This window comes from Pogoniulus pusillus, chromosome 34 (genome assembly GCF_015220805.1).
Source record: "Pogoniulus pusillus isolate bPogPus1 chromosome 34, bPogPus1.pri, whole genome shotgun sequence".
In the NCBI taxonomy this organism is placed as follows: Eukaryota; Metazoa; Chordata; class Aves; order Piciformes; family Lybiidae; genus Pogoniulus; species Pogoniulus pusillus.
The window spans coordinates 12,722,436-12,745,350 of record NC_087297.1 but is presented as its reverse complement, the minus strand read 5'-3'; the positions used below and the strand labels follow the sequence as shown (position 1 = coordinate 12,745,350).

The 22,915-nt window shown below is 50.7% G+C and overlaps 1 protein-coding gene across 2 annotated transcripts in view; it reads right to left on the bottom strand.

Moving 5' to 3' along the window:
* CLVS1 (clavesin 1) overlaps window positions 1-21,042 on the bottom strand; it is a 62,830-nt gene extending 41,788 nt beyond the window's left edge. The window contains exons 1-3 of one of the 2 annotated variants that reach the window (XM_064170424.1): window positions 20,595-21,042; window positions 15,620-15,756; window positions 13,466-14,082 (exon numbers count right to left, since the gene is read on the bottom strand). In XM_064170424.1, coding sequence (XP_064026494.1) covers window positions 13,466-13,854 — 389 coding nt within the window. In that variant the 5' untranslated portion in view covers window positions 13,855-14,082; window positions 15,620-15,756; window positions 20,595-21,042. The remainder of the gene's footprint in view (window positions 1-13,465; window positions 14,083-15,619; window positions 15,757-20,594) is intronic. The other variant, XM_064170422.1, reaches the window with a different exon arrangement.
* Window positions 21,043-22,915: the final 1,873 nt, after the last annotated feature.

Sequence of the window (22,915 nt, the reverse complement as noted above, 5' to 3'; positions counted from 1 at the left end):
TAATGCACTTCCCTCTGCTGCAGAGAAGTGCAGGAGATCACTGGCACAGACCTTGGGGAGTCTTGATTCAAGCTCATGCTCCTGAGTAGCAACTCTGCCTCTCTGGCATCATGGGGAGGTGGAACTCAGTCCAAACTGCAAGGTCTCAGCTCCACATTTGATGACTTCTGGTGAAGAAAGAACCTTCTTTTTGAGCAGCTTGGTCCAGTGGCTGATGCCCCTGCCCACAGCAAGGGGCATGGAAATAGATGATCTTTAAGGTCTCTTTCAATTCAGCCATTCTATATGAACTCCACAGAACACAGGGCAGCCCAGGGCTGAAGAACAGCCAGGATGTGCCACATTTGATGACCTTTAGATGAAGAAAGAGCCTTCTTTCTGAGCACCTTGGTCTAGGGGCAGATGGCCCTGCTCATGGCAGGCAGCTTGGAACTAGGTAATCTTTAGGGTCCCTTCCAACTGAATCAGAGAATCAGAGAATCCAGCAGGTTGGAAGAGAGCTCCAAGCTCAGCCAGCCCAACCTAGCACCCAGCCCTGCCCAACCAACCAGACCATGGCACTAAGTGCCCCAGCCAGGCTTGGCTTCAACACCTCCAGGCACAGCCACTCCACCACCTCCCTGGGCAGCCCATTCCAATGCCAATCACTCTCTCTGACAACAACTTCCTAACAACATCCAGCCTAGACCTGCCCTGGCACAGCTTCAGGCTGTGTCCCCTTCTTCTGCTGCTGGCTGCCTGGCAGCAGAGCCCAACTCCACCTGGCTACAGCCTCCCTGCAGGCAGCTGCAGACAACAATGAACTCTGCCCTGAGCCTCCTCTGCTGCAGGCTGCACACCCCCAGCTCCCTCAGCCTCTCCTCACAGGGCTGTGCTCCAGGCCCCTCCCCAGCCTTGCTGCCCTGCTCTCAACACCTTCCAGCACCTCAACATCTTTCTTAAATTGAGTAGCCCAGAACTGGACACAGCACTCAAGGAGTGTCCTGAGTAGTGCTGAGCACAGGGGCACAAGAACCTCCCTTGCCTGCTGCCCACACTGCTCCTGAGCCAGCCCAGGATGCCATTGGCTCTGCTGCCCACCTGGGCACTGCTGCCTCCTCTGCAGCTCCTCTCTGCCAGCACCCCCAGCTCCCTCTCTGCCTGGCTGCTCTCAGTCACTCTGTCCCCAGCCTGTAGCACTGCATGGGGTTGTTATGATTCTATATGAACTCCACACAACATTCTTTCTGAGCAACTTGCTCTAGTGGCAGAAGTCCCTGCCCACGGCAGGAGGCTTAGAACTGGATGATCTTTAACATCCCTTCCAGTTGACATCATTCCATGGTTCTACATGAATTCCACACAACAGGAGGCTTAGAACTGGATGATCTTGAACATCTATTCCAGTTGAAGTCATTCCATAGTTCTACATGAACTCCACACAGCACAGGGCAGCCCAGGGCTGAAGAACAGCCAGGAAGAATAAACTGCAGAATGAAGACTTGGTGGATAAACCTGGTGACTCACTTGACTAATCTTGCAGCAGAGAAGATGAACAGTCAAGGAGAGGAGCTCACAGCTGATTCATGTGCTGGAAAGAGCTTGTTTGTCTCATCTGCCTGAGGTCTGAGCAGCTCCTGTGTGCAGAGAAATCCCCAAGGCTTGTCTGCTCTCCACACAGAGAATGGGCTGCCTGCACAGCAAATGCTCACAACAAATATTTCAACCAGCCACAAGTGATTTCCTTCCTAGAACAATTCCAAGCTATTTAAACTCATTTTCTAGGAGGGAAAAAAATAAGCCAATTAATAATAAAAATGAATAGTTCACCAGCAAGGAGAAATTCTTAACCCAACAACCTGAGATTTTGCCCAGGGGACCAACAGGTAATTTTCATCCCTCTCTAGAACAACAACATACAGAGAGAAAACTCCTCCTGAGTAAAACACAGGTTGCTCCAAGTTAATGTCAGGGCTCTAAGGGATTCCTCTGGCACATCCAGAGTGGCTGCTTTAGGCTGTCCCAGTGTGTAAGCTGCAGGCAGGCATCTCTCCTGCTGTGTACTGAAATGGTAGCAAAGGTTTGTTCTGCACATGGAGATAAAAATCCCAAATAACTTTACAGCCAGGCTGGCAGGCTGGGGAGAGGAGAAGTCTATCAGACTGTTTGCTTCTGAAGTGCTTAGTGCAACGAGGCACCTGCAAGAAGAATCATGGACACCAAGCTGAGACCTGCCTGGCTTGTAGCTGAATGGAGGCCAGTCACAGAATCATTGAAGCAGAGAATTCTTTGGGTTGGAAGAGACCTCTCCAGGCTCACTGAGTCCAGACATGTCCCCAGGTGCCATGGCCACACATCTCTTGAACACCTCCAGAGATAGTGCCTTCATCCACTGCCTCCCTGGGCAGCCTGCTCCAGTCCCTGACCACTCTTGCAGCAAAGAAATCTTCCCTAATATCCAACTTAAATCTCCCCTGGTACAACCTAGAATCATAGAATCAAGCATGTTGAAAGAGACCTCCAAGCTCAGCCAGTCCAACCTAGCACCCAGCCCCATCCAATCAGCCAGACCATGGCACTAAGTGGCCCAGCCAGGCTTGGCTTCAACACCTCCAGGGATGGGAGGCCATTTGCTGAGGCCATTTCCTCTTGGTCTATCACCTGACACTAGGGAGAAGAGCCCAACCCCACCTCCTGCTTGCAGTGAGCTGCAAGCCTCTGCCACTGCCAGTGCAAGGAAAATGCACCAAGCTGCAGAAGGAAAACTGCCTCAGTTTGGTTTTTTCCCCTTGCAAAAGTTGCCCCTCAGTGGCTTCCTTCCCCATGTTGTGCTTCTGCTGAAGCTTTTTCTCTCCCCAGGCATTATGAGTTGCTGGGGTTTGGGTTTTTTTTTTGCTGTGACTTTCCACTTCAGCTGAACTCCATAGCAACCAACAGCCCTGGAATTACTGGAGGTCTGTTACACATCTCCTCCTACACACACCCATTCATGCTGTGGGCACCCTCAGCAGATGAATGCTTTGTCCCTGATGTTAATGAAGCTGCACAAGGACCCTTTCCTGTGAGCAATCAGCTGAAAAACCTCAGCAGCTTCTGTGTCTGGGGAGGAGGAATGCAGATGGGAGGGATCCTCTGACCTCTGGCAGGACCAGCTTCCACCAGAGATACACACATGGGGCTGGAGGGGTGACATCTGCTCTTCCTTTTGATTCAGCCCAGGGATGGAGAATGCCCTGAGAGTGCTGGCAGGCCACAAGTTCACCACGAGTCAGCAACGTGGGTGCATGGACATGAAGGCAAATGGTCTCCTGGGGCGCTACTTTGGCCAGCAGGTCAAGGGAGGTTCTCCTTCCCCTCTACTCTGCCCTACACAGGCACCTGGGCACACTGCTCATATTCAGCCTCGTTGGAGGTGACTCTGCTGGACTAGATGACCTTTAAATGTCCTTCCAACCCAAACCACTCTACACTGTCTGAGATGTTGCTTTCAGTCTCCTGCTGTGATCTCACTGACATTTGGGCACCAGTCCCTCAGAGCACAGCTGTAGTAATAGTGAACAGAGGGACATGAATGACTTATGGGCAGGAGCATTGGGATGGATGACCTCTGCTGGTCTATTTCTTGTGTGATCAGTAGCCTGTTCTCACTCTCTCCTGACACTGCAATCCATCCTGGCATCACACTAAGCTCTGTGCCCAATTTCCTGCACCGTTGCATTCCACAAGTTAATTTTTCATTACAGAAAGGGAAAGGATTTTCTTTTGAACGTCCTGGAGCTGCTTTTTAATCACAGAAAGCAATTACCCAGCTTCTTTGTTCTGTTATTAGAAGGAGGCACAGATGACACCACCCATTCAGTCCCCCTGCGCCCTGCCAGTGCCATCTCCTCTACCTCTATCTCCACTGCATCTTCAGCATCTTTCCATTTGGAATAATCCTGGACCTTTTGCTCCCTCCTGGTCTGATTGCCTCACTTGTCCCTAACATTACTGAATCCCTTTCATTTCTCTGGGGTGGTTTTTCTTGGGCAGTTCATTTTTTTTACACCCCCTTCTTTCTGGGCTGATACAATGCAAAGTGAATTCAGTATTCCAAGCGAGTTTGGAATATCAGCAGAGCTAAAAGAATGCATTATCTCTCCCCATTTATTTTCCATCTCATTCTTAATGCAGCTGAGCACCTGATTAACTTTTCTGACCACCACTGCACAATAAGTACACATCTTAATTGTGCTGTCCCTAATGACCTGATGGTTTTTTCTTCTGGGGGGGTTTCTTTTAACTTAAATGGACAACACAGAAGAGGCTGCACAGAGTTAAGGGAGGAGAAAGGATCTGCATACAAGATGTGGCTGCCTATTAAACCCCAACATGTTCTTGCAGGGCATTTAAGCTTGGTTTGAGCATAATAAATTCTGCTCTTCTAGGCCAGTCAAGACTTCTTCCATCATTTTTTTTTTTGGCTGACCTTCACTAACCTACACCATTGCCTGTTTGCTCTTTTTTGTCACATCTCTTACCTCACCAGAGGAATATGAGTGCTGAGCATCATGGAATCACAGAGTGGTAGGGGTTGGAAGTGAGCTGTAGAGATCATTGAGTCCAAACCCCCCCCTGCCTCTGCCAAAGCAGGATCAACTAGGACAGGTCACACAGGAACACATGCAGATGGGTCTTGAAAGTTCCCAAAGAAGGAGACTCCACAGCCTCTCTGGGCTGCCTCTTCCAGTGCTCCATCACCCTTGGATTAAAGAAGATTTTTCCTCATGGAAAACTCCTGTGTTCCAGTTTGTATCCATTGCCTCTTGCCCTGTCACAGGACACCACTGAAAAGAGCCTGGCCTGGACAGAGGAATCAGTGCACCATCGGCAGTGTGCAGATGGCACCAAGCTGTGTGGCACAGTCAACTTGCCAGAGGGCAGGGATCCATCCAGAGGGACCTGGACAGGCTGCAGAGCTGTGTCCAGGCCAACCTCATCACATTCAACAAGGCCAAGTGGAAGGTCCTGCACCTGGGTGGGTGCAATCCCAAGCACAACTGCAGGCTGGGTGGGGAATGGCTGAGAGCAGCCCTGAGGAACAGGACCTGGGGGTCTGGGGTGAGGAAAAGCTCAACAGGAGCCTGCAGGGTGAGTGCAGCCCAGACACAACCCTGTGCTGGGCTGCAGCAAGAGCAGTGTGGGCACAGGGCAAGGGAGGGGATTCTGCCCCTTGGCTCTGCTCTCCTCACACCCCACCTGCAGTCCTGGGGGCAGTTCTGCAGCCCCCAGCACAAGCAGGACATGGAAGTGTTGGAGCCAGATCTCAAAGGCCTTTTCCAGCCTGAGCAGCTCTGATTCTGTGAGTTTCCTTTTGTCAGCTCCACAACTCCCTGTTCCACTCCCAGGACATTGTGCACAGCTCTTTAGTCAGCTCCTTGCCTGACATCCTCCAGTCACCTTCTCCTCCCCCTCAATAACTTCTTGATTGCTTTATCCCCTCTTCCATTGACTTTTTTCCCCCCCTCCTTTCAGTCAAGCTTCTCTCATCCTTCAACATATGCTTCATAACTTCCCCAGCTGTTGTTTTTCCTTCTCTTTCTTTCCCAGACACTTTCTCTCTCTCCTTTGATTCTCTTCTCAGCCCTGCCCAGGACTGTCATTTGTATATGTCATCCTTCTGTCACTCATATGGGCTGCAATTGCCTGCCCAAATGCAGTTGCCATAAGCAGTGGTACTAACTGAATTAAATTGCTGCCTCCAAGCAAATTAAAACATTTCAAGACAGAGCTCCTCTTTGTCATCCTTGTCCAACATTTAATTTGCACAGCTGTTACTCCTCCAAATGAGTATTCTGCCCATGCCACACTTCCTTCCTCTGCTACCCTGAATTCTGCTGCCATTTCAGGCTGGCTCAGTAATATGTAGATGCAATAGGGATTGTTTTTCAGCACAGTAGCTTCTAAGCTCCTTCATTCAGGTGCTGCAGTGTCCAAACAAGTGCAACCAAGATGGTGAAGGGCATTGAGCACAGTTCTTATGAGGAATGGCTGATGGAACTGGGGTTGTTTAGTCATCAGGAAAGGAGGCAAAGTGGAACTGGGGTGGCTTAGTGTTGAGGAGACGAGGAGAAATGGAACTGGGGTGGTTTAGTCTTGAGGAAAAGAGGAGGAATGGAACTGGGGTGGTTTTGTCTTGAGGAAAGGAGGAGAAATGGAACTGGGGTGGTTTAGTCTTGAGGAAAGGAGGAGAAATGGAATTGGGTTGGTTTAGTCTTGAGGAAAAGAGGAGGAATGGAACTGGGGTGGTTTAGTCTTGAGGAAAGGAGGAGAAATGGAACTGGGATGGTTTAGTCTTGAGGGAAGGAGGAGAAATGGAACTGGGGATATTTAGTCTTCAGGAAGGGAGGCAAAGTGGAACTGGGGTGGTTCAGTCTTGAGGAAAGGAGGAGGAATGGAACTGAGGATGTTTAGCCTTCAGGAAAGGAGGCAAAGTGGAACTGGGGTGGTTTAGCCTTCAGGAAAGGAGGCAAAGTGGAACTGGGGATGTTAATCTTTGGAAAAGGAGGGAAAGTGGAACTGGGGTTGTTTAGTCTTGAGGAAAGGAGGGAAAGTTGAACTGGGGTGGTTTAGTCTTGAGGGAAGGAGGAGAAATGGAACTGGGGATGTTTAGCCTTCAGGAAAGGAGGCCAAATGGAGCCCTTCTTGCTCTTCACAACTCCCTGAAAGGAGGTTGGAATGACCTCAGGGTTGGTCTCCTCTCACGTGCACTAAGGGACAGGGCAATAGGAGACAGCCTCAAGTTGTGCCAAGGGAGGCTCGGGCTGGGTCTTAGGAACAATCTCTTCACAGAAGGGGTTGTCAGGCACTGGAAGAGGGAGGTGGTGGAGTCACCACCCCCAGAGGTGTTAAAAAGACTCACGGGTGTGGTGCTGAGGGATGTGGTTTAGTGGTAGTGGCTTAGCAGCAGTCATGGGATTGCAAACTGCAGGCAAGTGGTTGGAAGTGATGGTCTCAAAGGGCTCTTCCAACCTCAACAGTTCTATCATTCAGTCAGCACTACTGTGAGCATGTCCCAACACAGAGGGAGAGGAGCTTTAGACTGGGTAAAAGGAAGAAATTTGTTTACACTGAGGGTGGTGGGACCCTGGCCCAGGTTGCCCAGGAAAGTCCCACCCCTGGGACCATTCCAGGTCAGGTTGTTTGGGGCTCTGAGTAACCTACTCTAGTTGAAGATGTCTCTGCTGACAGCAGGACTCAACTAGATGATCTTGAAAGGTCCCTTCCAACCCAAACCATTCTAGGATTCTATGGTTCTTGCTGTGTAGAAATAATTCTGGTGTGGGGCTGAACAAATTTCAGCTGTAATAAACAGCTTTGAGGCTGTGCTGTTGCCAGAGTTCGCCTGTGACCATAAATCAGCCTCAACAGCTGTTTATTCCTTCATATTCTATTAAGCACTGGAGATTATCCTTGAAATATATTGGAATAATCAGCATTTGAGACATGCTCATTTATACCAACAGGATCTGCTGATGATAATATCCATGTAATTACACCACCATGAGCATTCTCAGCAAGGACATCATTTTTTTTCTGCCCTGGTCCTTTCAAATATTTAGGGCTGTTGGTTTCCCACTATTTCAGAGGGTTTCCTCACCCTTTTGGCCTGGCTCAGTTCAATTCCCTGCACAATGGTGAGTAGCTGACATTTGAGATTCCTTGGTTAATAACAGGGAGTTTATGGCCAGCAGCAGTCCTCTCCATCTAACTTACAGGACTTTGGGAGCTATGTGACACAGCAGTCCAGAAATAAAGGCAGAAAATCATTGCCACATTCCTGCAAAAGACAATGGGCAATGTGCCCTTGTGGCCAAAGCACCCTGGGGTGTACTGCAACAGCTGTGGTTAGTAGGTTGAGAGAATCATAGAATCAGGCAGGTTGGAAGAGAGCTCCAAGCTCAGCCAGCCCAACCCAGCACCCAGCCCTGCCCAACCAACCAGACCATGGCACTAAGTGCCCCAGCCAGGCTTGGCTTCAACACCTCCTGCCACAGCCACTCCACCACCTCCCTGGGCAGCCCATTCCAATGCCAATCACTCTCTCTGACAACAACTTCCTAACAACATCCAGCCTAGACCTGCCCTGGCACAGCTTCAGGCTGTGTTCCCTCTTGTTCTGCTGCTGGCTGCCTGGCAGCAGAGCCCAACCCCACCTGGCTACAGCCTCCCTGCAGGCAGCTGCAGGCTGCAATGAGCTCTGCCCTGAGCCTCCTCTGCTGCAGGCTGCACCCCCCCAGCTCCCTCAGCCTCTCCTCACAGGGCTCTGCTCCAGGCCCCTCAGCAGCTTTGTCGCCCTCCTGTGGACACCTTCCAGTACTGCAACATCTCTCTGCAATGGAGGAGCCCAGAACTGGACACAGCACTCCAGGGGTGGCCTGAGCAGTGCTGAGCACAGGGGCAGAAGAACCTCCCTTGTCCTGCTGCCCACACTGCTCCTGAGCCAGCCCAGGATGCCATTGTCTCTGCTGCCCACCTGGGCACTGCTGCCTCCTCTTCAGCTCCTCTCTATCAGCACCTCCAGGTCCCTTTCTTCCTGAGGGTGACAGTGCCCTGGAGCAGGCTGTCCAGATAGGTTGTGGAGTCTCCTCTGGAGACATTCAAACCTCTCCTGTACGTGAGCTCTCCCCTTGTGTTTGGGCTGTTCTACACCTCTGGGACTGAGCTCTGACCAAAGTGGGTTCTCAAGGGTACAGTCATAATAAAGCTCAACATTTTCCCTCTCCCTCTGGAGATGATCTGATCATTTGCTTTTCTGTCCATCTGCTCATTTCCTTTAATTCAATCCCCCTGAAGTTATCTGTTCTGTATCTCATGTGATGAACATTAGCTAACAGGTCCAAAATATGCTGTGCAGGGCCTAGAGTGATACTGTTGACATCATCCCTAAGAAGCTGGTCTTAAAAATAGAACCAAACTGAACCAGTGCAGCACATGCTAAAAGGAGGAAGCCCTGGCACCACGACAGCTCTCAGCTAGGGATTTTACCACAGGAGTTATCATTCCTGGTGGCTTTCCCCTTTATTATCAAGCAGGTCTTGGACAATAATCCTCATTTCTTTCAAGTGATGTGGAAAGAAAGATCAAACCCCACAAAGATCAGAGGCCACAAAGCCATGCAAGGAGAAGAGACGAGGAGGGCAGCTTTAGCTCTGCAGAAGAGTGTGAATCACATGCTAGACTGTGCCCACATTCTGGGTGAGAATGTATGACACATTTACCAGTGGTGGCTGTATTTTAGGAAACACTGGCTTGGAAGTTGATTTGAGCTGAACATGAGCTCAAAATGTGATAGAGCAGCTAAGAGAATGGTGACAATCATCTCTAAGAGGAGGGAAGTGCTGAGCAGGGGAGATGGTGTTGCCACATGATGGTTTATTAGTGAAAGCTTGTGTTCAGTTCACCCATCTGCACAGGAGCAAGAAGGCTGAAATGATAAGAAAGGTCCAGAAAAAAAGGATGGGGAGGAAAATCTTCTTGATTCTGAGAGTGAAGATGTTCAAGCAGCATAAACAGACTGCAAGAATGGGCTGCCCAGGGAGGTGGTGAAGTGGCTGTACCTGGAGGTGTTGAAGCAAAGCCTGCATGAGGCACTTAGTGCCATGGTCTGGTTGATTGGCCAGGGCTGGGTGCTAGGTTGGGCTGGATGAGCTTGGAGCTCTCTTCCAACCTGCTTGATTCTGTGATTCTGAGGTGGCACAGCATTTGCAGAGCATCATCTTTGCTGTGCTGGCTGCCCACAAGTATGTTCTATACCTTGTGGTCAACACAAGGTTGTTTTGCCTTCAGGGAAAAATGGATTGGCTGTTTTCCATTCAGCATGGTTAAAAAGGAGCACAAACACCACTGCTGGAGAGCAGCTAATGTTCTATCTCCTTCTTGCTTGGCAGTAACATGCCCTACAGTGCTGCAACCTCAGTGAGCTCAAAAGTAGGTTAAAAGATGACATGGCCAGGACACAAAAGTACAAACATGGGCAGCTGTTGTATTTTTGTGGTGCCTTTAAAATAGCACACACACAAAAAGCCCCAACAACCCAGCAGCTGGAAGCTGAAGCTGGAAATAGTGAGACTGGAAATGAAATCCTGGTGTTCTGGAGGTGTTGAGAGTTATAGAATAATAGAATCAGTCAGGGCTGGAAGGGACCACAAGGATCAGCCAGTTCCACCCCCCCTGCCATGCCCAGGGACACCTCACACACTAGAGCAGGCTGCACACAGCCTCAGCCAGCCTGGGCTGAAACACCTCCAGAGATGAGGCTTCCACCACCTCCCTGGGCAGCCCCTTCCAGTCTCTCACCACTCTCATGCTGAACAACTTCTGCCTAACATCCAGTCTGAATCTCCCCATTTCCACCTTTGTTTCATTCCCCCAGTTCTTCCTGTTAGCCTAAAAATTCCCTCCCCAGCTTTCTTGTAGCTCTCTTAAGATACTGAAAGGCCACAAGAAGGTCACCTGGGAGCCTTCTCCTCTCCAGACTGCACAGCCCCAACTACCTCAGCCTCAGCCAGCAGCACTCTCTGCTTTCCTAGAGCAGGACTTGATGTGCAAGGTTAATCACAAGGATTCATTTCATTGAGGGATCAGAATCCCAAAGCTGGCTCTGTATAATACCAAAATCCCTTAATGCAGCCAGCAGAGCCTCATTGCTTCTGCCCTCTAAAGCTGGCACCTTCAAGTACTTCAGCATACCTGTGTGTTCATCTTTCTTTCCAGGCCACTTGCCAGAGCAAAGGGTTTGTGGCTGGAAGAAAAGGCAGGAGGTCAGCTGCTGGCCCCTTCCTAGTCAATAGGATGTTTAGGAGCAGCTTCAGCTCTGGATTTCACCCAGTCCTTTTGCCTGTGCAGAGTTCTCTTGCCACACATTTCTTTACTAGGTCTGCACATAGAAAGGAAGATGAGAAACCCTTCTGAACTCCACTGCCCCTTGGAGAGGAGAGGTTTCCCCAGAAAGAAGAACTGTAGGCTTTTATGGACAGCTCTCTAATGATTGCTGGAACAGAAAGCCAAAGCTCTTCAGGGAGAGACACTTCCATGGACAACTTTAGATCATGGAATAGGTTGCTCAGGGAGGTGGTAAAAGCCTCAGCCCTGGAAGTTTTTAAGGCCAGGCTGGATGGAGCTCTGAGCAACCTGATCTAATGTGAGGTGTCCCTGCCTGTGGCAGAGGGGTTGAAACTAGATGACTCTTGAGGTCCTTTCCAGCCCTGACAATTCTATGAGTCTAAAACCCAACCTGGAACTCCTGAGAATTTATAATACCCAAAACTTGAGGTCTTTTCCAACCCTGATTCTATGAGTCTAAAATCCAACCTGGACCTCTTCAGAACTTATAATACCCAAAACTTGAGATCCTTTCCAATGCTGCCTGATTCTATGAGTCTAAGATCCTGCCTGGAACTCCTCAGAATTTATGATACCCAAAAACTTGAGATCCTTTCCAATGCTGCCTGATTCTATGATTCCAAAATCCCACCTGGGACTCTTCAGAATTTATGGCACCCACAACCTGAGGTCCTTTCCAGCACTGATTCTATGATTCTAAACTCCAACCTGGAACTCTTCAGAGTTTATGATACCCAAAACTCGAATCTGGGTTCTGGTTTCTGGTCTAATCTGAATCAGAACACATGGCACTGGTTGAATTTCTCCATTTCACCACAAAGGGAGGGAAAATGGAACAGAAGGACTTCTGATGAAGAGGACAACATGAACATGATATACTCCAGCCCTTCAAATAGGCAGTGAAAGCTGACTAACTACATTAACATTCCAGCCCATCATTTGTTAACAATGGCTGGGAGATATCTTTGCTCATAACCATTCCGGAAGGAAATGACCTGAGCAGAAAATATGCTTTATGTGGATCTCCCACTGCTCAGACTGACACAGGCTGGGGAGGGGCCTGTGAGGAGAGGCTGAGGGAGCTGAGGGGGTGCAGCCTGCAGCAGAGGAGGCTCAGGGCAGAGCTCATTGCTGTCTGCAGCTGCCTGCAGGGAGGCTGTAGCCAGGTGGGGTTGGGCTCTGCTGCTGGGCAAGCAGCACCAGAAGAAGGGGACACAGCCTGAAGCTGTGCCAGGGCAGGTCTAGGCTGGATGTTGTTAGGAAGTTGTTGTCAGAGAGAGTGATTGGCATTGGAATGGGCTGCCCAGGGAGGTGGTGGAGTCACTGTGGCAGGAGTTGTTGAAGACAAGGCTGGCTGGGCCACTTAGTGCCATGGTCTAGTTGGTTGGCCAGGGCTGGGTGCTAGGTTGAGCTGGCTGAGCTTGAAGCTCTCTTCCAACTTGCTGGATTCTATGATTCTATGAAACATGCAGCAACCAGAGCTTGTAGACATTCTGCTGCAGCTTGTACAGCTCTCCTAACACAGGCTCTAATTCCTGAAAAGGTTAAAAGACACCATAAAAAAAAAGAAAGAGAAGAAAGAACCTGGAGATGGAATAAATATGGTCAGTTCCTTCTGAACCAGAAGAGCTGTAAGGAACCATAGAATGGTTTAGGTTGGAAGAAACCTCAAAGTTCAGCCAGCTCCAACCCTCTGCCATAGGCAGAGACACCTCCCACTAAAACAGGTTGCTCAGGGCCTCATCCAACCTGCTCCTGAATACCTCCAGGGAGGTTACGAAGCACAGAAGCACCAAATGTGATCAAAGATCACATTGGGTGCTTCTGTGCTCCACAACCTCCCTGGGCAACCTGTGCCAGTGTCTCACCACCCTCACTGCAAAGAACTTCCTCCTAACATCCTCTTTCAATCTCCCTTTGCCACTTCAAACCCATTCCTCCTCCTCCTGTCATTCCCAGACCTTCTCAATAGTCCCTCCCCAGCCCTCCTGCAGCCCCCTTCAGATCTTGCAAGGCCACTCCAAGGTCTCCTCCAAGCCTTCTCTTCTCCAGACTGCACAGCCCCAACTCTCTCAGCCTGTGCTCACAGCAGAGCTGCTGTAGTCCTCTCAGCATCTTGATGGCCTCTTCTGGACTCTCTCTGACACTTCCATGTGCTGCTTGTGCTGGGGGCTGCAGAGCTGCACCCAGGACTGCAGGTGGAGTCTGAGGAGAGCAGAGCCAAGGGGCAGAATCCCCTCCCTTGCCCTGTGCCCACACTGCTCTTGCTGCAGCCCAGCACAGGGTTGCTGTCTGGGCTGCACTCACACTGCAGGCTCCTGTTGAGCTTTTTCTCGCCCCAGAAGGCAACCCAGAATGCATGTAACAGCAGATATGATGTGGCTAAGAGCTGTTAATACTTGTGGGGGAAAAAACCCAACAGACCATGAGCTACTCATCTGGCAGACTCAGCAGTGTCACCTATGAAGAGTGAGATGCCATCAGAGCAGGAGAGGAAAGATCAACTGAAACGGACTCAAACTTGAAGCACAGTCAGAACTCCACCCCATCAGGAGCTGGGAGGGAGGGTGTGTAAAAAGATAAGGATGCTATCTACATTTACCTACTCTGATCCCAGTTGGCTGCAAACAGCAGGAGGATCTTCCTGCCGCAGTGGTCGCGGTTCTCCAGCACCCCCGGGAAGCCGTCGGTCAGAGCCCGCTTGATGCCCGGGTCGTCAGCCTTGAAGTTCTTGAACATCTCCAGGTTTAACTGGCGGTACTGGAAGTACTGAGCCAGCAGTCTGAAGGCCTCTGTTTGGTGGAACTTCCTGGCCCGGAGGAACCTCAGGATGAAGGCATCATCCGTGCGCAGGAAGCCGATGTCGGGCCTGGTGATGATCATGTCCCTGACCTGCTGGATGTCCTGGTGCAGAATGTCAGGGTTCTCGTTCAGTTCCAGACGGGCTTTTTCTATAGTCTCTGGGCTAAGCCCAGCTTGTAAATGGGTCATCTCTGCAAGAGCCTCTTTTCCAAACCCTTAACTTCAGCTGTTTCAGTAGGAGAAGTGCTGCTCCCATTCAACTGATGGGCTGCTGTCAGCCTGAGCCGGTCAGAAGCTTCTTGCTGCTGGTTAGTGAGTGGAAGCCAAGACCTTGCCTTGTTCTTGCAGAAGGAGGAGCAGGCAGTTCACATCTGGCACAATCCATCCAAAGGAAAGGGGGGGTTACTCCATCACTTACTGAAAGGAAAAGCAAATATATGAAAGAGTGGTTAAATACCTGTGTAAAGGTACAGGGCTGCACTGCTGGAAATTAGAGTGATAGAATTGCTTTGGGGGCTTCATAGCATAGACTCACAGAGTCAGGAACTCATAGAATCATTGGGTCACAGACTCACAGAACCATAGAGTCACAGACTCCTAGAAACATTGGCATAGACTCACGGAGTCATAGAATCAGAGAGACATAGAATCATAGAGTCAGGAACTCACAGAATCATTGAGTCATAGACTCATAGAAACATAGAGTCATAGACTCATAGAAACATAGTCAAAGACTCATAGAACCATAGAATCAGAGAGACATAGACTCATAGAGTCATAAAGTCATAGACTCACACTCACAGACTCATAGAACCACAGAGTCATAGACTCATAGAATCAAAGAGTCATAGAATCACAGAATCATAGAATCAAGTAGGTTGGAAGAGAGCTCCAAGCCCAGCCTAGCACCCAGCCCTGGCCAGTCAACCAGACCATGGCACTAAGTGCCCCAGCCAGGCTTGGCTTCAACACCTCCAGGCACAGCCACTCCACCACCTCCCTGGGCAGCCCATTCCAATGCCAATCACTCTCTCTGACAACAACTTCCTAACAACATCCAGCCTAGACCTGCCCTGGCACAACTTCAGGCTGTGTCCCCTTCTTCTGCTGCTGGGTGCCTGGCAGCAGAGCCCAACCCCACCTGGCTACAGCCTCCCTGCAGGCAGCTGCAGACAGCAATGAGCTCTGCCCTGAGCCTCCTCTGCTGCAGGCTGCACACCCCCAGCTCCCTCAGCCTCTCCTCACAGGGCTGTGCTCCAGGCCCCTCCCCAGCCTTGCTGCCCTGCTCTCAACACCTTCCAGCACCTCAACATCTCTCTGCAATGGAGGAGCCCAGAACTGGACACAGCACTCAAGGGGTGTCCTGAGCAGTGCTGAGCACAGGGGCACAAGAACCTCCCTTGTCCTGCTGCCCACACTGCTCCTGAGCCAGCCCAGGATGCCATTGGCTCTGCTGCCCACCTGGGCACTGCTGCCTCCTCTTCAGCTCCTCTCTGCCAGCACCCCCAGCTCCCTCTCTGCCTGGCTGCTCTCAGCCACTCTGGCCCCATCCTGTAATTCAGTATTTTGTAGCTTTCCTGTATTTAATTCAGCATTAATGTAGCTTTCAGCATTTTGTAGCTTTCCAGTTCAGAATTTCATTGCCATTCTTGTACTTCAGCTTCCCAGCATTTGTTTTTACAAGTGCTAGAAGAAAAGCTGCTTAAAGCTGTTATGTCTGAACAAAATGGTACAGCGAATCCCTCACTCTGCACTGACATAATTAGCAAGAGGCTGTCAGCAGAGTCTGTGTAGCTACACTTGTGTGAAAGAAGATCAAAGTCTGTTCCAGTGTGAAGTGTGTGAAGTAAAATCAGGATCCACCCAATGCTTAACCCATCACTGAAATAAAACAGAGAACTCAACCCCCTAAGACAAGCAAACACAACCCCCTCACACTGCTGACAGACCCCACCTGCAGTCCTGGGTGCAGTTCTGCAGCCCCCAACACAAGGAGGACATGGAAGTGTTGGAGCCAGTGCAGAGGAGGCCACCAAGATGCTAAGAGGGCTGCAGCAGCTCTGCTCTGAGGACAGGCTGGGAGAGTTGGGGCTGTGAAAAGGAAACAGTGGTGATGGCTGCTGCACTCATAGGCTGGCTGGGAAGCATAAGAACAAGAACACAAACATAGATAACAGAGTCTCCCTCTGGCTTTGGGCTGCACTTCTCTCTCTTTAACCTGCCATCTGTGTGACTAATCCCTCTGCTTCCTAACCCCTCTGTCCAACTCTCCACACTCACCTTGAACATAAGGCAAAGTCTGGGGTATGGCAGGGGGGTGGAAAGAAGGTGGAAGGGTGCTTGGGAGCCCCTCCTGGGGACTCTGGTCTCTGGCAGGGCTGTTGTATTTCTGTGTTACCTTTACCTTGTCTATTTCTGTAGATATTGTAAATCTCTGCTTGTATCTTGTGCTAAGCTGTAAGGACAAAGCTTCACTCCATTTCCAGCAGCTGAGTCTAGTTTGGGTGATTGTAAGGGGGGGTGGGGGGGTGGGGGGCAGGGAACACCCAAACCATCACAATGATGTTGCAAAAGAATCCAAAGCAGATCTGAACCACGTTGTTACCACCTGCATCACAACACAAAGCATGGGGGCAGCAAACCACTCGAGCACAACTGACTACCAGGAGTTTCATTTCCATCAGGGGATGATTTGGCTCTCCCACTCCTTACCTTTGACAGTAAATCCAATGCTTTATAGCTCCCCAAATTGTCGTTGTGCTTCCTCAAATGGTACTGATTTATTCTCACTCCCAAAGGTATAGCAGTACCTTCTCTACTTGCAACCCCTCCCACACCTGGCAATTTCTCCATCCCTTCTGATGTTGAGAGCAGCTCTGATCCACCTGCCAATTTTTCAGATGTTTACATCTCTGCTCTGGGAAGGGCTTTTTGGGCTGTTTTGCTTTTCTTCCCAGATGAAGATATTGGCCTTTCCCTTCCTCACTGCAGTGTGTTGGCACACTAGACTCTTTGTTTCAGTCTCAACAGCTGTTTTTCTCTGTTGTGACTCTCCCATTCCCAAAGGATTATTTGCTCTCCTGATGCCTTTTCACAGCCACTTACAATAAATCATCCCTTCAAAGGAACAAGCCCCAGCTTTAAACAAGGAAAAATAATTAACAGAGATTTGAAACACAATGTATTAAACCAGGGGTGGGGAAAAGAGGGGGAGAGGGGGAAGGAAACTTCTAAAACTGTAGTGTCTCACATGACCTTTTAACCTCCTCATTTGCAGACCCAACAAGAGAATGACAAGAGACAGAGAGTGGCTTTAGAGAGGGTAAAATGCTGAAAGTGGGATGCAGCTTTCAGACGAACTACTTCTCCTTTTGCCTGGTCCTCAAAAATTAGTCAGCAATAAGATGTCTGCTAATGTTAATTAACTAAAAGGAAAGCAGTGAAGGAAGTACACAAAGCACTTCCCATCCAAAGACCTCAGTATTCTTTCCTGCTCTCTCTTCAGTGGATCAGCATTCAACCTTTATTTGTTCTACATCCCCTGGCCAAAAACCTGCTCTCAGTAATGATGAAGCTTGTCTGGATCATTTTGTTCCTGCCTTCTTGGCTGTTCCTCCAACACTATCTGCCTCTTGAAGCACTGTCCTCATGTTCATTTGGCTCTTCCCCATCTGCTCCAGTTCCAGAAAGATTTTAGTTGCCTCTGTCCACCAAATGTTTCCCCTTCAGTCCAAAGCTGTAAGCCAGGTGGAGTTTCATTACCACAGCTTTCAAATGAGGAGGGCACTGGAGTCTGGTCCTTACCTGGCATTAGCAAGCATCACTGTTGTGTTTTCTCTTATCAAAGAATGATAGGAGTTGAAAAGGACCTCTGGAGATTATCTAGTCCAGCCCCCCTGAAGGGTCACCCACAGCAGGCTGCTCAGGATTGCAATATCCAGGCAGGTTTTGGGTGACTGCAGAGATGGAGTCTCCACCACTTCTCTGGGCAGCCTGTTCTATGGTAAGGAAGCTGTTCCTCATATCCAATCTAAACCTGCTCTTCCCCAGTTTAAAGCCATTGTCTCTTGTCCTATCACCACAAGCTTTTGTAAACAATTTCTCTCCATCCTTCTTGCAGGTCCCTTTCCTTCTAACAGCAAGGTCTGATGTCATCTCTTGTTTGTCTATGTGCCAGGCAGCACAGCAATGGGATGGGAGAGAAAATAAGGCTTCTCAGATCAAAAAAGAAATAGCATAACTGTTTCAGCAAGAGCAGACTGAAAATGATGATTGCATTAGCTTAGGCTTAGCTTGAAGGAAATCTTCTCCATCCTCTTATGATCCTTTGTGTTTTAGCTGACCTGGTCCTCTTTTGGAGAATGAGGATGCTGCTGCTGCATGTTCAAAGCACACAGAGGTTAAAGGATTATGACTCAGTGCTCTGGGGTGGATCCTGCAGCTCCTCCATTGCTGAACTCAATTGCACTGCTCACACTACTACTCAGCAGCACTTAGGGCTGCTCAGTGCAAGAGCTTCTACTCTCCACCTCGGATTTCAAGTTTGGAATGATGGTATAATAAAGTTAAAAGGACTGGGGGAGAGGTTGTAATATCTTTCACTGTTTTGCAGCTGCCTTACAAGAAAAGACTTGGGTAGGGATGGGCTTTCTAGAAAACAAGCCCAGAATTGGGCTGGATGAGTCAACAGAATCCTTAAAATAATCAGCAGCGTTTTATAACAGAGGCACCTCAGACTGGATCCTGCTGACACCACTGCCCAGCCCCTCTGAACCTCAAGCCATGGGAAGCTGTGTAAGGCTATCTGACTTCTCCTGCTACAAAGAAGCAAACCTTTGCTGTGCAGCGCGTGGCATAATGCTGTTATGTAATGTGTCATTTGGGTGGTGGCACTGCACGAAGTTCTGGTGCTGGAGAAAATCCCTGCTCCTATCTGATTACTCAGAAAGCACATGAAAGCAGCCCCTCTCTCTCTCTCTCTCTAATTTCATTTTGGTTCCTTCCAAATAGGATCCAGCCACTGCTTAGTGCCGGGCAAGGAGCAGCCATCTGCTCCTTAACTTCATTATTCCTGGGGCTTGTGTAGACTGAGGAATCAGCATTCTGAAAAGGGAAAGCTCCTTTTCTCCTGTGACCTTCTCCATCCTTCCAGGATTAAGCCACAGCAAACAGAATTAAAGTCAGGCCAGCAGCACACATGGGGTTTCTCCAGTCATTATTTGCTTCGTGTTTATTTTCTGTATCAAACCCTCCCTGAACGTCCCTCACAGCTTGCAGAGCCCACAACTTAATTCCTGACTTCCTGCAACAAAGGATCCACAGGGTAGGAGTAAATCACTTCACTTCTTCCCTGCACCCATTACTCATCACAAAGCAGAACATTTGACTCATCTGGCACATTCCTCCCTCCCCTTAACCCTTCACCCTGCTTTGGGTTGAACGACCCTGGTCAAAACAGGCATCAATTTGCTGAGGAGCAAACAGGTATCTGTTGCTGTTCGGCAAGCTCCTATCTGTCAACACTTGGCTGGAGTCTTTACTTGGTTCCTTAACTCTCGCTTTTAACCCTTTCCCCTCCCTCCTGGCCACATCTGCCCTGCTCTCCAATTGGATCTGGAATTTCCCTTTCGATTTGTGCTCTTTCCCTTGTTTGCCCTGCTCCTGAGCTGCTGACCTCATTTCTTCCACCCCCCATGCTCTCTTCTGCGAAGTATGGAGGCTGGTGATGAAGAAGGGAGACAGGAGGGGAAGAAGGGGGCAGGAAAGTGGGGAATGGGAGGAAAAAGGGGCAGGGAGGAAAGGAGGCAAGGGAGCAGGGCAGGGAGGAGAGTAGACAGGGAAGGCATAAAACAGAAAGGCATGAGGCAGAGCAGCAGGGCAAAGACGACTGGAGACAGAAGAGGCAGGGAAATAGAAGGCAGGAAGCAGGGAGGAGAGGCAGAGGAATCTGAAAAGGAAGGGGAGTTAAGTGAAGTAGGGCAGGCAGGGCAGGGAGGAGAAGCAGGGCAGGCAGGGGAAGTAGGGCAGGACAAGGAAGAGAGGCAGGACAGACAGGGAACAAGGGAGGCAGAGAGCATCGAGGTAGGACAAGCAGGAGAGGAAGCCAGCAGAGGCAGAGAGTAGAATAAGAAGGCAAGGAGGGGGCAGGCCAGGTAAGAGGCAAGAGTGAGCAGGAAAGGAAGGGAGCAGAGACATGGATACAGAGGAGGCAATCCGCAGGGAAAGGAGACAGATAGGGCAAGCAAAGCAGACAAGAGGCAGGGAAACTGAGGCAGGAGAGGTGGGAGAGGCAGGGAGCAGGAGGCAGGGTGGCCAGAGTCATTGCAGGCAGGGAGCAAGACAGGCAAGCAGCAGACAGTAAGCAGGAGGTAGCAGCCAGGGACGAGGCAGGTATCAGGCAAGACCAGGCCAAGAACAAGAAGGGATCAGACAGGAGGGATAAAGCAGGGATCAGGGCAGGACCAGTTAGGAGCATGGCAGGACCAGTCAGGGATCACTCAGGATCATGCAGGGACCAGGCAGGATCACCCAGAACCAAGCAGAACGAATCTGGCAGGCATCAGGCAGGATCGGACAGGACCAGGCAGAATCAGGCAGGATCATGCAGGACCAAGCAGATTCAAGTAGAGTAGGCAGAGATCACTCAGGATCGAGCATCAGGGATCAGCCAAGACCACTCAGGATCGGGTAGGGTCTGGCAAAGACCAGGCAGAGCTCAGTCAGAATCACTCAGACGCAGGCAGGGCAGGAGGGGAGCAGGCAGCGAGCAGGCAGCGGAGTCGGGCGGGGCCGGCCCGGAGCTGTCCGCCCCGCGGTGCTGAAACGCCGCAGCCGGGGCCCGGCGCTGCCGGTGGCGGTTTTCGGGGCGGGGGTTGGGGCTGGGGTCCCGAGGAGGCTCGGCGCAGCCCGAGGGCAGGCGGAGGAAATACCTGAGAGCGGGCGGCAGCCGGCGGGGCTGCGGGGCGGGAGGGGCTGCGCCCTGCCGCGGTCCTCTCTGCGGCGCTGGGAGGCTGCGGAGCGGGCTCCAGGCTGCCCGGCTCGGATCTCTCTGGAAAACTGGGAAGGAGCGAGCGGCATCCGCGGGGCTTGGGCTTGGCTCGGGCGGGTTTTTTTTGGTAGGAGGCGTGTGCGCCAGAGCCTGGGTCCTTCCACTCGGCTGCTGCCGGCCCCCTGGGTCCTAAGCCCTCCTGCCGCCCGCCCGGCTGCCTCCCAGCGCTCCCAGCCTGCGGGCTCGGCCCCCCGGCCCCGCCAGCGCCGAGGGAGTGGTGACAAAGGAGCTGCGGGAAAGCGGCAGCGGCAGCGCCGGGCACTGCGAGCTCAGCAGAGTAGGCTTTCAGCGGGTGCCATGGTGCTCACCGCCTTGTTTTCTCGCATCATCCCTTCTGGGTGAAGTCGAGGAGGGCACAGCCTTCTGCGGCACCCACAGCGGCCGCAGGAAGGGCGATCTCCATGGGTGATGCGTTACGGATGGGGTCCCTTAACGAACGTGGCAGCCTGGGCAGGTGGGAGACGTTCATCTGGGTCAGACTGCAGGTACATCTAGCTTCGGGGTGTTGTCACCACCAGCAGCCACAGAAAATGTCTCATGATGGATGTAAAAGACAGACAAACTTCACCTCTGCACTCTCCCAGCCCTTCTCCCTGGCGTGTCAAGTTCACGGGTTTCTCCAGCAGTGTGGTGCCTGTGCTTTTTGGACGAGCTTGTCCTCCTTGAACTTCCACGATAGCTCTTAGAACACCATTCCATAATGTCCTTTGACAAGGAGCTCACAGGCCATCTGTCTACTTCACAAGCTATCACCTCTCCCTCCTTACAGGGAGCTGTGAGCTTTAGCCAGCACTGGGGAAAGGACAGGAGAAGAGGTTTCCTCTCATTAAATTAGATCCTGAAAAATCACTTTCCATGTGAACCTCCTGAGACCTGTGTGAGGCTGCACTTGGAAGAATCATAGAATCATACAATGTGGAAAGGACCTTGAAAGATCATCTGATCCAGCCCCCTGCCAGTGCAGGATCACCCAGAGCAGGTCACACAGGAACACATCCAGATGGTTATTGAATATCTCCAGAGAGGGAGACTCCACAGCCCCCTGGGCAGCCTGTGCCAGGGCTCTGTCACCCTCACAGGGAAAAAAAATCCTCCTCAGGTTTACATCAAACCTCCTATGCCTCAACCTCCACCCATTGCCCCTTGTCCTGTCCCTGGGCATCACCCAGCAGAGCCTGGCTCCAGCCTCCTGGCACTCACCTGCACATACTGATAAACATGCATGAGGTCACCTCTCAGTTTCCTCCTCTCTGAGCTCCCAGCCCCAGCTCCCTCAGGCTCTCCTCATAAGGAAGATGTTCAACTTCTTTAATCATCTTTGTGGCTCTGCTGGACTCTCTCAAACAGCTCCTGTCCTTCTTGAGGGGGGGGCCCCAGAACTGGACACAATACTCCAGATGTGGCCTCACCAGGGCAGAATAGAGGGGCAGGAGAACTTCCCTGGACCTACTAAACACAACCCTTCTAATACACCCCAGAATGGCACTGGCCTTCTGGCCACAAGACCACACTGCTGGCTCATGGCCATACTTCCATCCATCAGGACTCCCAAGTCCTTCTCCCCTTCACTGCTCTCCAGCAGCTCAGTCTCCAACCCGTACTGATACATGAGGCTGTTCTTCCTACACTGATACATGGGGCTGTTCTTCCTACACTGATACATGGGGCTGTTCTTCCTACACTGATACATGGGGCTGTTCTTCCTACACTGATACATGGGGCTGTTCTTCCTACACTGATACATGGGGCTGTTCTTCCTACATTGATACATGAGACTGTTCTTCCTACATTGATACATGAGGCTGTTCTTCCTACACTGATACATGAGGCTGTTCTTCCTACACTGATACATGGGGCTGTTCTTCCTACACTGATACATGGGGCTGTTCTTCCTACATTGATACATGAGACTGTTCTTCCTACATTGATACATGAGGCTGTTCTTCCTACACTGATACATGGGGCTGTTCTTCCTACACTGATACATGAGACTGTTCTTCCTACATTGATACATGAGGCTGTTCTTCCTACACTGATACATGAGACTGTTCTTCCTACATTGATACATGAGGCTGTTCTTCCTACACTGATACATGAGGCTGTTCTTCCTACACTGATACATGAGACTGTTCTTCCTACACTGATACATGGGGCTGTTCTTCCTACACTGATACATGAGGCTGTTCTTCCTACACTGATACA